Source organism: Leuciscus leuciscus (assembly GCF_965113295.1).
Source record: "Leuciscus leuciscus genome assembly, chromosome: 22".
In the NCBI taxonomy this organism is placed as follows: domain Eukaryota; kingdom Metazoa; phylum Chordata; class Actinopteri; order Cypriniformes; family Leuciscidae; genus Leuciscus; species Leuciscus leuciscus.
The window spans coordinates 36,431,306-36,445,981 of record NC_138746.1 but is presented as its reverse complement, the minus strand read 5'-3'; the positions used below and the strand labels follow the sequence as shown (position 1 = coordinate 36,445,981).

Below are 14,676 nucleotides of genomic sequence, written 5' to 3'. Positions count from 1 at the left end.
ATATAATGTACATAGAGCTCATCAAATATGGTAAACAAACGCTCGGGAACCAATGAGGATTGTTCAAGCAAAAAATGGTTGAGCTTCCTTTTTCCATATTTGATGTGGAGTTTTTACAATCTCTTTATGAACTTTTGTAGTTTGAAAGTTTTGATTACATGGACTTTCAATGGAGGGACAGAAGTGTTTTGGATTTCTTTAAAGTCAAACTGTTAGCAGCGTAGTCGGCTCACTATCTGGACACCTGTGATGATGTGTGCAGGTTTTCTGGAGACTGTAGGTGTTTCTCAATGTCAAGGATACTTCCTTGGCAGGACTGGTCCTTCCAAGTCACTTCCTTCAGAGGCAAGGCGAGGCTCCTCTTTAGCATTCGGAGAGAACACATTTTTCAACGGCTCTGGAACAGGCTAGCAAGTGCACGTCATTGCGTCATTACGTCAGTGAAAATGAAAAACAGAGCGTTGCTCTGGACGCAGTTCTGTTCACTCAGGCAATATAATCGTTGATTCTTTGACTGTCAAGTGTGTTTAAACAGTGCAGATCAATTTGACCCATAACATAATGGATGTATTTTTTTTTTTAAACAAATGTTTGGTAACGTAAATATACTTACATTTGAAAGCATATTGCGCCGTTAACGCTCCGACTCCGTTAACGTCCGACATTTCGAATTTTTTTGAAAAAGATATCAAAGCTGCGCGCATAGGATTGTGGGTGATTTGAGAGCGCGAAGAGCGCGAAGGCTACACATATGCATCCTTTCCTGTATATGGGTATTTTTCGAACGAAGGACTCAGTCCTTGGTTGAAATTCCGAGGATCCTCGACATTGGAACAGTCCTTCGACGGATGTCGATGACGTAGCATCCTCGAAATTCTGGCTTCCGAGGATCCTTCCTTGACATTGAGAAACGGCTAGTGACGTCTGTGCTGCTGCACCCGAGTATGGCGGCTCGTCTGTCGGCTGCCTGGTGTCTGCGCTGCGTTTCTGTCGCTCTTCCACACCAGCTCACGCCTCTGCTGGACCGCTGCGCTGAGTGCATCAACAACCTGAAGAACTCGCCCGAGGCCGTGAGCGGGTACAGCTTCGCCATGGCGGCTCTGCTGGGAGGAGTCCATCAGTGTCCTCTGGGCATCCCACACTCCAAGGGCAAGGTCTGAGTCTCCACTGCCTCCCCTCCCGATCCCAGTCTGAGTCTCCACTGCCTCCCGTTGCGATCCCAGTCTGAGTCTCCACTGCCTCCCCTCCCGATCCCAGTCTGAGTCTCCACTGACTCCCCTCCCGATCCCAGTCTGAGTCTACACTGCCTCCCCTCCCGATCTCAGTCTGAGTCTCCACTGCCTCCCCTCCCGATCCCAGTCTGAGTCTACACTGCCTCCCCTCCCGATCCCAGTCTGAGTCTACACTGCCACCCCTCCCAATCTCAGTCTGAGTCTCCACTGCCTCCCCTCCCGATCCCAGTCTGAGTCTCCACTGCCTCCCCTCCCGATACCAGTCTGAGTCTCCACTGCCTCCCCTCCTGATTCGAAGCTGCTATGACAGACTCCTGTAGAGAAGCACCTGTATCTGAGCGCTATAACAGAGCCTGACTGTGAGAGGTGTGTTTTAGATGGTGGTGAGTATAGCTGAGGATCTGCTGCGATCGGCAGCGCAGAACAGCCGTCTGTCTCTCCAGCGGACTCAAGCCGGCTGGCTGCTGTTAGGAGCGCTCATGACCTTAGGTGAGTCCAGCAACCAGATCTCCTCATCACATAAGCTCTTAACATGGGCTCTTGCATCCATGTGTTCAGCGTTACAGCTGTAAACGTGTACGGGATGAATGATGTATATACTGTAATCCTGCTTATCACACGGCTATTTGCCACATTATAGCATACCTGTCAACCCTCCCGTTTTTCCCAGGATTCTCCCGTATTTTACCTTGCTATCCCGCTATCATCCCGTTTAAATATTTTCCTGTATTTCTCCCGTATTTTTAATCTTTCTATAAAAAAAAATATAAAAAAATCCCACTGGGTGCACACCAGTTAAGCAGAAATTCCACCCTGCAGCTAATTTCATTGGTTAAGGTTACAATGACGGGTAGGTTTAGGGATCAGGGGATAAAAAAAATCGCGCGAAGAAGAACAGCAGCACCCTGAGGATGGACGAACTATGCAGAGCTGCCAACAATCACGCATTCACCGTGAGACTCACGCAATTAACACTTTTCACACGCTCTCACGCCACACATCCATTTTCTCACGCACAGAAAAATCGCGAAGCAAAGAGGACACGGAGACCGACAGACTAGACAGAGCAGGTTACTTTATGATATTAAAAAATCTCAGCTCTCAGATTCTGTCGATTTTATTATGAAATTCAAACAATAAATACCGTTTTGGTGCTTGTAAATGTGACGTGACAGATCCCTAGCGCATGTGACCCGATCATCTCTACTAGCTAATAGTAAAAAAATACGAACACTGTTGAAAGATACAGTAGGCTACAACTTACCGAAATGTATATTCCTCATACATAATATCGACCAATCAGTGCTTTTTATCAGCGTGAAGAGGTCAATAACACAGCTGGAGAACAAATATGTCAGATTTACCTCAGGAAAGCCATTTAATGAACATAATATAGGCTATAGCACGTAGTTGGCAAGAAAAAAAGAGCTATAGAAAGTATTTTGCTTAATATGTGTACTATATTACATATTTATTATATTTTTACTTATATCATTAAATAAAGTTGTTATTATAATAAATAAAAAAATCCTTCCTTTTTTCCTTGGTTAAAATCGCAATTTTTTCACGATTTAAAAATAGTTGGAAACATTTGGGATATTGTAAGTAATCAACTTAACAAAATATATAACACTGGCCTTGAGATTTTGGGATATTTTAATGCAAAAATCTTACATATTGTACCTTTAAGGGATACACTTATTGACTACAGGGGGACTTTAATAAATTTTTGCCGGCATGGTCTGAAGATGATCTGAGACGATTTTATGAAATTCTGATGAACCGTCTAGTACAAGGTCAAAAAAAGTAGGGTTTGTTTTGGAAAATTCAAAATGGCGGAAACATTTCAAATGATGTCTTAATGTGCAATCAAATGAAAGGAATCAGAGGAAATATATTTTGTTTTTGAATTTCGCTAGACCTAACATAAACGTGAGTGCAAATTTGGACAGCTGATGGCGCTAGAGTGACTGAGTTAGAGACTCCAAAATTGCTGTGATTAATGTTCAGACTGTCCTCTATCTGTGTGCCAAAATTCACAACTTTTTACTATACGGTTCTATGGGCTGTCATAGACTCAAGAGCGGAAGAAGAAGATGATGATGAAGAAGATCAAGAATAAGAAGAAAATGATGAAGATGATGAAGGAGAAGATAATGAAGAAGAGGAAGAGGATTATTAAGAAGATGATGAAGAAGAAGAGGAAGAGGAAGATGATGAAGAGGAAGAAGAAGAAGGCAAGATGAGCAGATATGGCCACAAATACATCAAAAAGTGTTTTGTTACACTTGCACATCAAATGTTTTAAAAACAAAATACAAAATACAGGTTGAGAAAATTTATTTAATTAAAATGCAAGTAATTTGTAATTTGAAAATACAAAAATACAGAATATTATGTTTACAAGGAATCATTTGAAAAACTGGAAAACTCACTTCATGACTGCTTTAAGTTTTTCAGGTAAAGTATAGGTCAATTAAACAGTAGCTTTCAAGTTAGAAATAACTCAGAAATAAGATGTAAAACAGCATTGCTTGACTATATGAATATAGGCTGATCCTTATTAAAGCTACTAAAGTTATTCAGTCAAGAGCAGTGAGTGATTCATTCATTCAGTAAATTAATTCAGTTAGGAAATTAATGAAATTAATGAAATTAAGTTGATGTAAAAAAATCCCCTGGAAATGATGGCCTTACATCAGAATTTTATAAAGCTTTTATAGACGACATTCCTGTTATATGAGGAGGCCATCAACATCCTTACCAACATCACTCAGACAAAAGATAAACTATTATTAAAAAATTGGCAACCTATCTCATTATTAAATAATAATTTTGCAAAACGTTTAATAAGAATTTTATAAGAAATAATAATATATATTTAATAAAATAATAATGTCAGATCCAATCCTCCATGCAGATCAAAATGGCCAAAACCTCTTTGTGTATCTTGGCACAGTATTTGGACAGTACATTACTAAATGAACTGAAAGAAAGAAGGCTGAGAAGCATGACAGACACGAGACAGACATTCTTAGCTGGAAATGAAGAACTACACAACTACATTAATGAAACTGTACAAATGCTGATCTTATACTCCTCTTATGTGCAATAGATTCATGCACAATCATTGGGAATCACAACAGTATAGCTTACACAAGTACATTAATCCTGTTTCTTACGTAGCTTCCAAACTACGACTGCAGAAGCTAACGCTACTCCTCCTCCTACAATCAGTAGTGCTGGAAGGAAGACCATCTCTGTTACTCCCAGTGCGATGCCTCCTGCGACCATGAGTCCTGCTCCAGATCCAGATCCAGCTTTTGCTACAATGTCAACTACCACTGCTTTCATTTTTTCATACACTTTTGCTTTTTTAATAATTTCTTCAAACATGTCATTTGTGTAGTACCTCCATCCATTTTCCTCTGCCATGTTTTCAATCTTCTCCAGCAGTTCTGTGACCTGGTTCTGCTGGTTGAATGAGATGAATCTCCCATCGCAGCTGTTGATCAGTGACTGTAGGAACCCTCTCTCACCGATATACTGATCTATTGATTTACCCTTCAGACGATCAGCGTGAGTGAACAGAATGATGGTGTGACGTAAAGCATCTTCTCCAATGTTCTCCTGAATCCATTCCTTTGTGTTTTTCTCTTCATCTGTGAATCTCGTATCCAGTTTGATGACCAGCAGAAACACATGAGGACCAGGAGCAGACATGATGACAAACTTCTTTCTTTCATCCTTCATCTTCTTCTCTAATGCATCAATCAGTCCTGGAGTGTCGATTACTTTCATGCTCTTTCCGGCCACATGTGCTTCATGAAGCTCACAGGTTTCAGTAGCAGAATATGGTGAACTTCTCCACTCAAAACTCTCTCGACCCTCAATGATTTCTCTTGTTCTGCTCTTTCCTGATCCAGTTTTACCCAGCAGCACAAGCCGAGGATTCCCAAACCCTGTCAATCATAATTTCAAATAACACAATTACAATCCAGATATTGATTGTAAGACCCATATTTCATATTTCAGAATTTATATATTAATATTTGTATTATGTAAATTTGGCATAATCATTATTTTTGTTAATTATCCATTTACTGTTGAATAAACAATATTTCTGTGGTTTATATTTGTTCTTACTGCACATGTTCAGTGACATCATTTTTGTAGCGCAAGTGAAAAGTTATTGATGCATATGAATTTGGAATTCCTTTCCCAACCCATATTATAGGGAGACATTATATTAAATTATTACTCTTTTTTGATAACTGGGTTGAAAACAATATTATATTGTTAGTCAGCTTTTAAACAATGATGGAAAATTTATAAAAAAAATTCTCTGTTAATAAATTAAGAGTTAGACCTAAAGAGTTTTCTGTTGTAATGGTTGCAATCCCCCGACAAATACTGATCCTTCTGAGAAATACATCAGAGGAGGAAGATCTACATTTTACAGACATCAAGGGTAAAATATTTATTGGTTATACAAATGTTTTACAAAATAAGAGTCTCAAATCACTACATTAGAAATATATTTAATAACATTGTTTATCTCTAGTGGTTCCCAACCCTGTCCTGGAGGACCCCCAACACGGCACGTTTTCTTTGTCTCCCTAATCAAACACACCTGATTCCACTCATCAGCTCATTATCACATGGGTTAATGAGCTGATGAGTTGAATCAGGTGTGTTTGATTAGGGAGACAGTATTGGGGGTCCTTCAGGACAGGTTTGGGAACCACTTAGCTCATCTTCTGTGTTTGGAGAAGTAAATTGGTCGAACATTGGATTAATTCTACATTAATAACAAAGTAAAAGTCTCTTTTAAAATAATGCATAGAATATATCCAGTAAAACGTGTGCTGTAACGTTTTAAATTATTTTCCCATTACATACATACAAAATATTTTGGATTGATAAGGAGCATTTAACTAAGAAAAAATTGAACATTGTTTTTTGCAGCTGATCATGGGATTGAGAAAGATAAGGCATACTTCATTGTGAATATTAATAGGAAAGTTTCACATTCATAAAATGAAATGGTTTGACTCCAAGCCACATTTGAAATTTGAATTTTACTTTTGAAATAATATGTCTCATTGTATTGTTCTGGTTTATGGCATTAATAAAAATAGTACAAATTTTGTTTTGACCGTGTCTAGTTTTGTAAGATAGCATAAGTGATTAAGTACAGTATCTCAAAAAACAAGTTGTCAAGAGAAGATGTTACACAAGAGGATTATGATATAACAAGACTGAACGAAATGTGATTCTTTGTTGATTTGGAAAATAAATCATGACAGGAAACTATGGACTGCTAGTCTTGAATTCAAGATAAGAAGATGCGCTACATAACAATCACAAAAACATAAAACTTTTGATTATAATTCACACGTAGACCAAATTTTATGTAATTAATAGAGTATGAAATGAAACAGACAGTGACTGATGCAGGACTATATTCAAACCATTTAATATATTGATCATAAATATATGAAAAAATATTATGTCTCAAAAACACAGAAAGTCAAAGACACTTACAGAACTGTGCTCTGTCTAGTATCCTGCTCTGAGCGGCCTGGTACATCTCGTTAGTATAATGCTGTCCCCCGTTTGCTTCCACCATCTTCTCTATCTTCTCCAGTAGTTCAGTGACCTGAGAGCGGTTGTCCTTGATCTCATTGTTGAATGAGTGAAATCTGCCTCCACACATATCAACAAGAGCCCGGAGATCATTACTTTCTCTGATATACTCATCTAATGGTTTCCCCTTTAGTGCATCAGCGTGAGTGAACAGAATGATGGTGTAACGTGCAGCTTCTTCTCCAAAGTTCTCCTGAATCCATTTCACAGTGTTTTTCTCCTCTTCTGTATATCTCACACCCAGTCTGATGACCATCAGAAACACATGAGGACCAGGAACAGACATGTAGACACACTTCACAATTTCCTCCTTCAGTTTCTCCCCTGTCATTGTCGTATCAAACAGTCCTGGAGTGTCGATGACTGAGATGCTCTTCTCATCAGTCGTTACTTCTCCACACTCACAGGTGTTAGTAACTGACACTGCTGCAGCATCCTCCTTAAAACACACTCCACCTAAGATGGTGTTTCCAGTCGCACTCTTTCCTGAACCAGTTTTACCCAGAAGAACAATCCTGAGTTCAGATGAAGCTGATCCTGTGAATCAGATTATAATATTTGGGACTGAATAGAGCATTTAAAAATAATTACAAATATAAATTAAAACTGAGATCTGAAGTTTTAAATAAACTTATTAAAAAGCTGGGCGTAGTAGAGCGGGAAACAACCTTTATAGTGTAAATCCACTTAGGGTTCAGAGAATTTATTTTTCCCACATTCATTTCACACGTGTTGTACAAATATGTGGTTTTGTTTCATTAATACAGTGCATAATTCTTTATTTATTAACCCCGAAAGAATTGACGTGAAATGTGACAACATACCCCATAGGACATACAGAAGAGTCTTAATATCACTGTCTTACTGAAGACTAACATTTCACTGCTTAATTTTATTTTCAGTATTATTTTCCTTTATTAATGTTCATAATAATTTGAATAATGTATTTTGTAAAGTCAGAGAGATATGGGATGAGCTATATTTTGCATAGACGTATGTGTGCAATGCAACATATGTTCCACTGATGTAAAGGTTTTCCAATGATGATGATGTGTACATCATCTGTTATACAGCTGGCCTGTTCTTTATAAGGAAAGAAATGTTTTCCACTGATGCATATGTACCACGAATGTATACACTAAAGGACAGTTTTCTTTATGTGGATAGTGGATTGTGCCATGTGTAAGCGTGAGATATACGTTCCATTTTAAACATTAGCAACATGTTTTTCTACCTTACAAGGAATTTGGGTGAGACGGAAGAGATGGGGAGAGAGGACAGAGAAATGGGGAACACAGAAATCTAGAATGATTTCCCCTCGCCTGTAACCTTCCTCCTCTATGCCTGTTTCTCCCCTGTGCTGACACATAAAAATAATAATTAAGAGATCTCTTGGCAAAATAACTGGTGTAGCTTCCGTGATTCAACCATAACGAGGAAAAGCTTAAAGCTGCCGTCGGCAACCCTGGAAGATTGAGTGGACTTAGCCAAAATGTTGAATGTTTACAACTCTCATGCCCCTCCCCCACTATCAACAAGTTCGTGCTCATCAGTGCGTGTGCACCAGATTTTCTGTGAACGCACCCGTCTCATCACCATCGATCAACACCATGGAGTACTCGGAGGTATGCTGCCCTGGCTAATCTACCCATAGATTGCAATTGCTAACGTAATTTATACTCTAAATGAGCTTATTTGATTTGCTAGTGTTTTGAAAGCGAGATACAAGTCTCGGATGAAGGCTATGGCGAGGGGGGAGTGGGATCTGTGGCGTGTGCACGACCTGTGATAGTCAGATCTCACACCCTCCTGCGCTGATTGGACCCGATGATCCGGGAGCGGTGGATTTTTGCAAAACAAATAACACGCCCCAGGTGGAGTTAGAAGCTCGGCTTTTTTTCTAAAACCACCTTATTTATGTTGTTCTGTCGGATTATAGTGTCGATTTCACTGAATATGATCAAAAAAATGTTGCCGACGGCAGCTTTCATTTTGAAGTCTACACTTACATAAAGTCACGTTAAGCATTTTCTTTATGACGGATTTCTAGGAGGAAAATGTCTCGTTACGTATGTAACCCTGGTTCCCAGAGCAGGGAATGAGACACTGCAATAGAGGTCGCTATGGGAACACCTTCAGTGTGACAAATGTCTGAAGCCCTTATACCATCACGCCAATTTGACTGGCCAATAGCCAACGCTTTGCTGGGAATGAAAAGGGGTCGAAGCGACCTTAGGAACATACCCTGTCCTAGGTTGCAACAAGACTTTAACCAACCGCGGGGAAAAGTCCATACAAGGAAGGCTGATAGAAAGAGCCTGCAGATCCCCTATTCTCTTTAGAGAGGATAGAGCCACTAAATGGCTCGACCGACTGATTCCCAGCCTTTCCAAAATGAAAGCTAAATCCCAAAAGTGAATTCATACAGGACGGAAAGGCCTAAGCTGTCTAGTCCCTTGCAGAAAAAGAGAAACCAGGGGGTGACGTCCTACAGAAACACCTCCCAAGGGCACATGCTCAGCAGATATAGCGGCCACATAAACCTTAAGTGTGGCAGGGGCTGAAAAACGACTCTGTAGGAACTCCAGTATTGAACTCACAAGGCAAGGAACTGGGTCCAGGTTGTGTTGGCTGTACCAAGAGATGAACAGCCTCCATTTAAAAGCATGCAGGCACCTCGTAGAAGGGGCTCTAGAATTAAGCATAGTGTCTGTAATCTCAGGTGAGAGACTGGAATGCATTATCGTGTACCCCCGCTCAGGGGTCACGCCCACAACTTCTGACTGACTGACCACAACAGACTGACCAGGTCTGAGGAACCATATCTGATTGGGCCAAAACTGGACCAAAAGCAGCAGATTGCTGTTTCGCTGCCTGAACATTTTCCACCACAGCGGTCACGGACTTGCCAGATAGGCCGTCTTTAGATATGGGGGCATCCAGCATGAATGTTTTGTCCTTTTCTTTGATGTCTTTGAAGAGCTGCACGGTTTGGATGGCAGCCAGGGCCGTGACTTCCAAGCTGGAGCTGAAGTCGGGGCGAAATGGGCCGCAAGCGTTTCTTCAATGGCCGGCATTGCCGCATAGCCATTTTAGAAACCGTGGTAAAATCAGCAGCAGCGGGGTTTGTAATGCGTGCCCGACAATGGCAGCTTCCAAGACTTCGAAACCTCTTGGTGGAGGTCTTGGAAGAAGGGGAGAGGCTTAAGCGGCTAAGCTGGGCTGGCCAAATATCGATCTGCCAGTTTCGACTGGGCCTGAGGTTGCACGGGCTGGCACTCAGCCCCAGCTCATTGTACAACAGAGAAGTGCGTTTCTCCTGTCCGCTCGGAGGGAGAGAACTACTAAACACATCGCCTATGAGCTCCTCAGAGTCAGAGGCCGCTGAAGACATTTTACATTTAGTCATTTAGCAGACGCTTTTGTCCAAAGCGACTTACAAATTAGGACTAAATTAAGCGAGTCATCGTGAAGAGGCAAAAACAACGCAAGAAGTGCTCAAAATACGAAGTTCAGGCATTGTTCAGAGTAGCATAAGCCCGATAAGCGAGAATTAAAGGAAAAGAAAAGACATTTTTTTTATTTATTTTTTTTATGAGGTTAAGTGCTCACGGAAGAGATGGGTTTTCAGCTGTCTTTTGAATGTTGTCAGGGATTCTGCATTCTGGATGAGGTTGGGGAGATCATTCCACCAGCATGGAACCGTGAATGAGAATGTTCTGGAAAGTGATTTTGTGGCTCTCTGTGATGGAACCACGAGTCGTCGCTCGTTGACAGATCGTAGGCTTCTGGAAGGGATGTAGGCTCGTAGGAGTGAGTGAAAGTAGGAGGGAGCTGAGCCTGTGATAGATCTGTAAGCAAGGGTCAATGCCTTGAATCTGATGCGAGCGGCGAGTGGTAGCCAGTGCAGAGAGATGAACAGAGGAGTGACGTGGGCCCTCTTGGGCTCGTTGAAGACAAGACGAGCTGCAGCGTTATGAATCATTTGTAGAGGTTTAGCAGACAGATCCAGGAGAATGAGAACTGAGGATTTGGAAGCAGCTTTTGCGATCCGTAGGGCTTCTGTGACCGACAGTAATGCAGTTTCAGTTGAGTGTCCTTTCTTGAAGCTGGATTGGTTGACATCCAGCTGGTTGTTCAGAGACAAGAAGGATGTTACTTGGTTGGAAACAGCTCTTTCAAGTGTCTTCGCAATGAATGGTAGGGGAGAGACAGGTCTGTAATTCTCTACAAATGATGTGTTTAGTGTTGTTTTTTAAGCAGTGGAGTTACCCGAGCCTGCTGGAGTGCAGTAGGGAAAATGCCAGTATGTAGGGATGAGTTGATGATGTGTGTGAGTGCTGGTAGAAGTGTGGGAGAGATGGCTTGTAGAAGGTGTGAGGGGATGGGGTCTAGAGCAGTGGTTCCCAATCCTGGTCCTGGGGACCCACAGCTCTGCACAGTTTGCATGTCTCCCTCATTTAACACACCTGATTCAGATCATCATCTCGTTAGGAAAGAGCTCTGAACTGAACTGGGTGTGTCAGATAAAGGAGACATACAAACTGCGCAGAGCTGTGGGTCCCCAGGACCAGGATTGGGAACCACTGGTCTAGAGGGCAGGTAGTAGGGTGACTGGAGAGGAGAAGTTTAGATACTTCTTCATCGGTTAGCGGAGAGAAGGAGGAGAGAAGGTTATTGGCTGTGGAAGGGGTCGGTCTGGGTTCCTGTGTGTGTGGAGCTGAGAATAGAAACGGACACACGCAGCCAGTGTGTCGCCGGCCTAAATAGTATTTTTTGGGCGATGCTAAACGCTATTGGCCAATCAAATTGGCGGGATGGTATAAGGGCTTCAGACACTCGTCACACCGAAGGTGTTCCCATAGCAACCGCTATCGCAATGTCGAGAGAACCAATGAAAGGGAATGCTTAACATATAATTAAACGCGTTGCGTTCATATTCTTTGCTCATCTGCTTTTCTGTACATAATATGCTTTATTAGTTTGGTGTGTACAGAATTTTGTCTTTTATTATCACTGTCTTAATGCATTGAACTGTTTTCTTTTAAACGGTTTTCTATCGGAGGAAAACGCTTAACGTGTAATTAAAGGCGTTGTGTTCATATTCTGGCCTCATCTGCTTTTCTGTTCACATTATGTTTTATTAGTTTGGTGTTTACCGAGTTTGGTCTGTTAATGCCACTGCCTTATTACTGTACATTAAGCCACGTTAATTGTTTAAGAATGTCCCTCTAATGTCCCTTTAGAATGCATTTAACTATAGCCCTTATGCACCAGAGAAACGAGGGCGCCGCCATCTGGTGAATATTGTCTTTTAACTTCCGCATTTGCGGTCGCTCTGTATATCTCTATGGCACTGCTGTCCAGAAGTAATTAGCTTTTGAAGTGGATTTACTTAATGTAAAGTTAACGAAAGTTATCATGAGGACTGTAATGTTTAAAGCAGATGTCTTAACAAATGTCAGTCGACCGGGAAGATTTTAAAACGAGCCGTTCATTCATAAATACGCAAAATCGCTGTGAAAATACCATAGACAGTATATAAACTGGACACAGCGACCCCATAGGTTTCAACGGAGAAAAGTGAAGCAAATTAGAAGCACTCATTTCCTGATTGCCGAGCGAACTGCGCAGACTCAAACTGAGCTTGACGACGTGGATGTGACGTGAGCAGCCTGTCTGACAGTTGTAAGTCTTCTAGGAGCTGTGCCAAGAGAAATCTGAATCATTCCCTTCTGAAACTTGCAGAGACGGAGAGCGTGAGTAGGAGCTGTCCATGAGCTAGGAGCAGGAGAAACTTTACGATTCTCTATGGGCTTCTCCCTTGACTTTATCGGACTTTATGCCTCCACGTCCCCCCGATTGACTGCGTAATTTCCAGAGAGTCGCGTGGTTATGACGCAATCGTTAGCCTGTTTTTACAAAAACTGCTTCTACGGGGCCATAACGTAAGATACAAGGTAATGGAGCATTTTATACATTGTCGTGTTTCTTTAGAAATAAATAATGGACAAATGGAGATGTAAAGTTATTCGCTGTCAAAGTGACGCCAAAATGAATGGGAGTCAATGGGATGCTAACAGCAGGTGAAGGCTTGTTAGCCAATGGCGGCCGCCGGGGGTGGTACGGAAATCGAGAGCTCGATTACCCCCCTGGAAAATACAGACCGGAAGACAAAAGACAACGAGCGCAGGGCTGAAAAGGGGCGGAGCTACATAAGGTCTATAACATAACCATAAACAAAGTCACTTATTGTCATTTTATTAAAAGGACATCTTTTTAATCTTTTAAGCATTTCACTTCTAATCTATTTTATGAACTTTTACTTTCAGATTTGTGTACTGTGAATATGGATGCCTCGTATGACATGCTTGTGATGTTCCTCATTTGTCAGGTCCTTTGGATAAGTCTCAATAAATGTGAAATATGTTTATAAATCAATAAATGTGAAATATATACTTGTAGTTCTGTCTTCTGTCCATTGCTGTATCACCCCATGATTCGGTGTCCTCTGTCTCACAGTAGAGGATTTTCTTCCTAAAATGACATTGCATATCAGTCGTGACAGATGCAAGCTACATTTGATCAAATAGCAAATGTCAAATGCTTTCAGAAATAAATGTCAGTATAAGTCTAAATACACATACACACACATATGCAGTGCTGAAAAAAATAATAATTTGAAACTGCTTTCCCAAGCTACTCATAATTAAAAGTAGTTAAGCATCAACCAAGCTAGCCTTATAAAACTTCAGTTAGCCAAACTACAAACTAACAAAAAGTTGCTATAACTAAAAAACAAAACAAAAAAAAACAGCCTAATTTATATAAAACATAATGTGATGAACAGCAGCTTTCCATTAAATGATATGAAAATGTGTGATGTGAAGAAAAGTGAAACGACTGAATCTTACCTGATGAATCATTACCATCTTCTTTTGAAATTAGAGGTACTGTGAAGAAACAAATGTCTTTTTTAAAAAAAATATTTTATAAGATTATTTTATAAATAAGATTATTTATGTGTCTGATTATATCTAGGTTTTATGCAGTACTGTAGGCCTACTTGTAAATGAACATACCTCTGTCACTCATTTTCTTTCTGTTTGGTTTTGGCTTCTCAGTAAGCTGTCAATCATTCAATCACTTATTTGCCAAACACACAAGATCTGTTTAAGAATCTGTTCAAATGGAAGTGAAAAGCTTATCTGGTAAACCTTATTATTGTTTTCTTTTTTACAATATATGCAGTTAATGTAAAATAACTAAATCAGCATGTAAATTCAGTTAAGTAAAAGCTAAATAAATCAGCACAAACCAGCAGTGAGGCTATCAGGTCTTCTTCACAGGGAGTATCTGAAGCTCTTTTTACACCGTCAGTAAGACAAGAGTAGCAGTCAAACTAACTCAAGTTACAGAGAATGCTTCCGTCTTCTCACATCTTCTTCTTTTGTGGTTTCCTTGACCTCTGTTGTAAGCTGCTGTTGTAAGCTGCAGTCGCTTATGCAGTCACGCCATCATAAGAGACACCAGTAGCACGTCTTATAACATGTTTCTTATGACATTTCCTGGCATTTCCTATGCAAGCACTAAACATTTGTTGTATGTCCTGTTTAAACAAGCAAAAAACATTTCAAAACAAATTTTTTGTCTTTATTCAGTCAGGCAGAATAAGATCCTGTACGGCACACTGACAAATCCCACTTTAATAAGCCACACGAAGCACCACTCGCTGATATTCAAAGCAGAAATATATGAATTAAATAATTAGAGCTGCTGCGAAGCTTCACCTCCA

General features: G+C 40.6%; 1 protein-coding gene and 1 long non-coding RNA gene across 4 annotated transcripts; one reads left to right on the top strand and one right to left on the bottom strand.

The window, feature by feature from the left end:
* Positions 1-3,555: 3,555 nt before the first annotated feature.
* On the bottom strand, positions 3,556-14,358 carry LOC309486453 (GTPase IMAP family member 8-like). Of its 3 annotated transcripts, none has more exons than XM_082153774.1 (6): positions 14,200-14,358; positions 13,964-14,062; positions 13,796-13,834; positions 13,341-13,418; positions 6,780-7,418; positions 3,556-5,194 (listed from the first exon to the last, which is right to left on the bottom strand). In XM_082153774.1, the coding sequence occupies exons 2-6, from the start codon at positions 13,974-13,976 to the stop codon at positions 4,398-4,400; spliced, it is 1,566 nt and encodes a 521-aa protein (XP_082009900.1). In that variant the 5' UTR covers positions 13,977-14,062; positions 14,200-14,358; the 3' UTR covers positions 3,556-4,397. The 3 variants fall into 3 exon arrangements, with proteins under 3 accessions (XP_082009900.1, XP_082009901.1, XP_082009902.1); XM_082153775.1 differs by having other exon boundaries at positions 13,964-14,050; XM_082153776.1 differs by having other exon boundaries at positions 13,964-14,027.
* LOC309486485 lies at positions 11,020-12,333 on the top strand. Its single transcript, XR_014201565.1, has 2 exons — positions 11,020-11,283; positions 11,484-12,333. It is a non-coding gene; the product is annotated as an uncharacterized lncRNA (long non-coding RNA).
* Positions 14,359-14,676: the final 318 nt, after the last annotated feature.

Excerpts from the sequence above, each read along its gene's own strand:
- LOC309486453 (XM_082153774.1), bottom strand. Across the intron at positions 13,419-13,795 it reads AGATGGTAATGATTCATCAG|GAAGAAAATCCTCTACTGTG; the intron begins GTAAGATTCAGT and ends ATGTCATTTTAG. Across the intron at positions 5,195-6,779 it reads ACTAGACAGAGCACAGTTCT|GGTTTGGGAATCCTCGGCTT; the intron begins GTAAGTGTCTTT and ends TATGATTGACAG.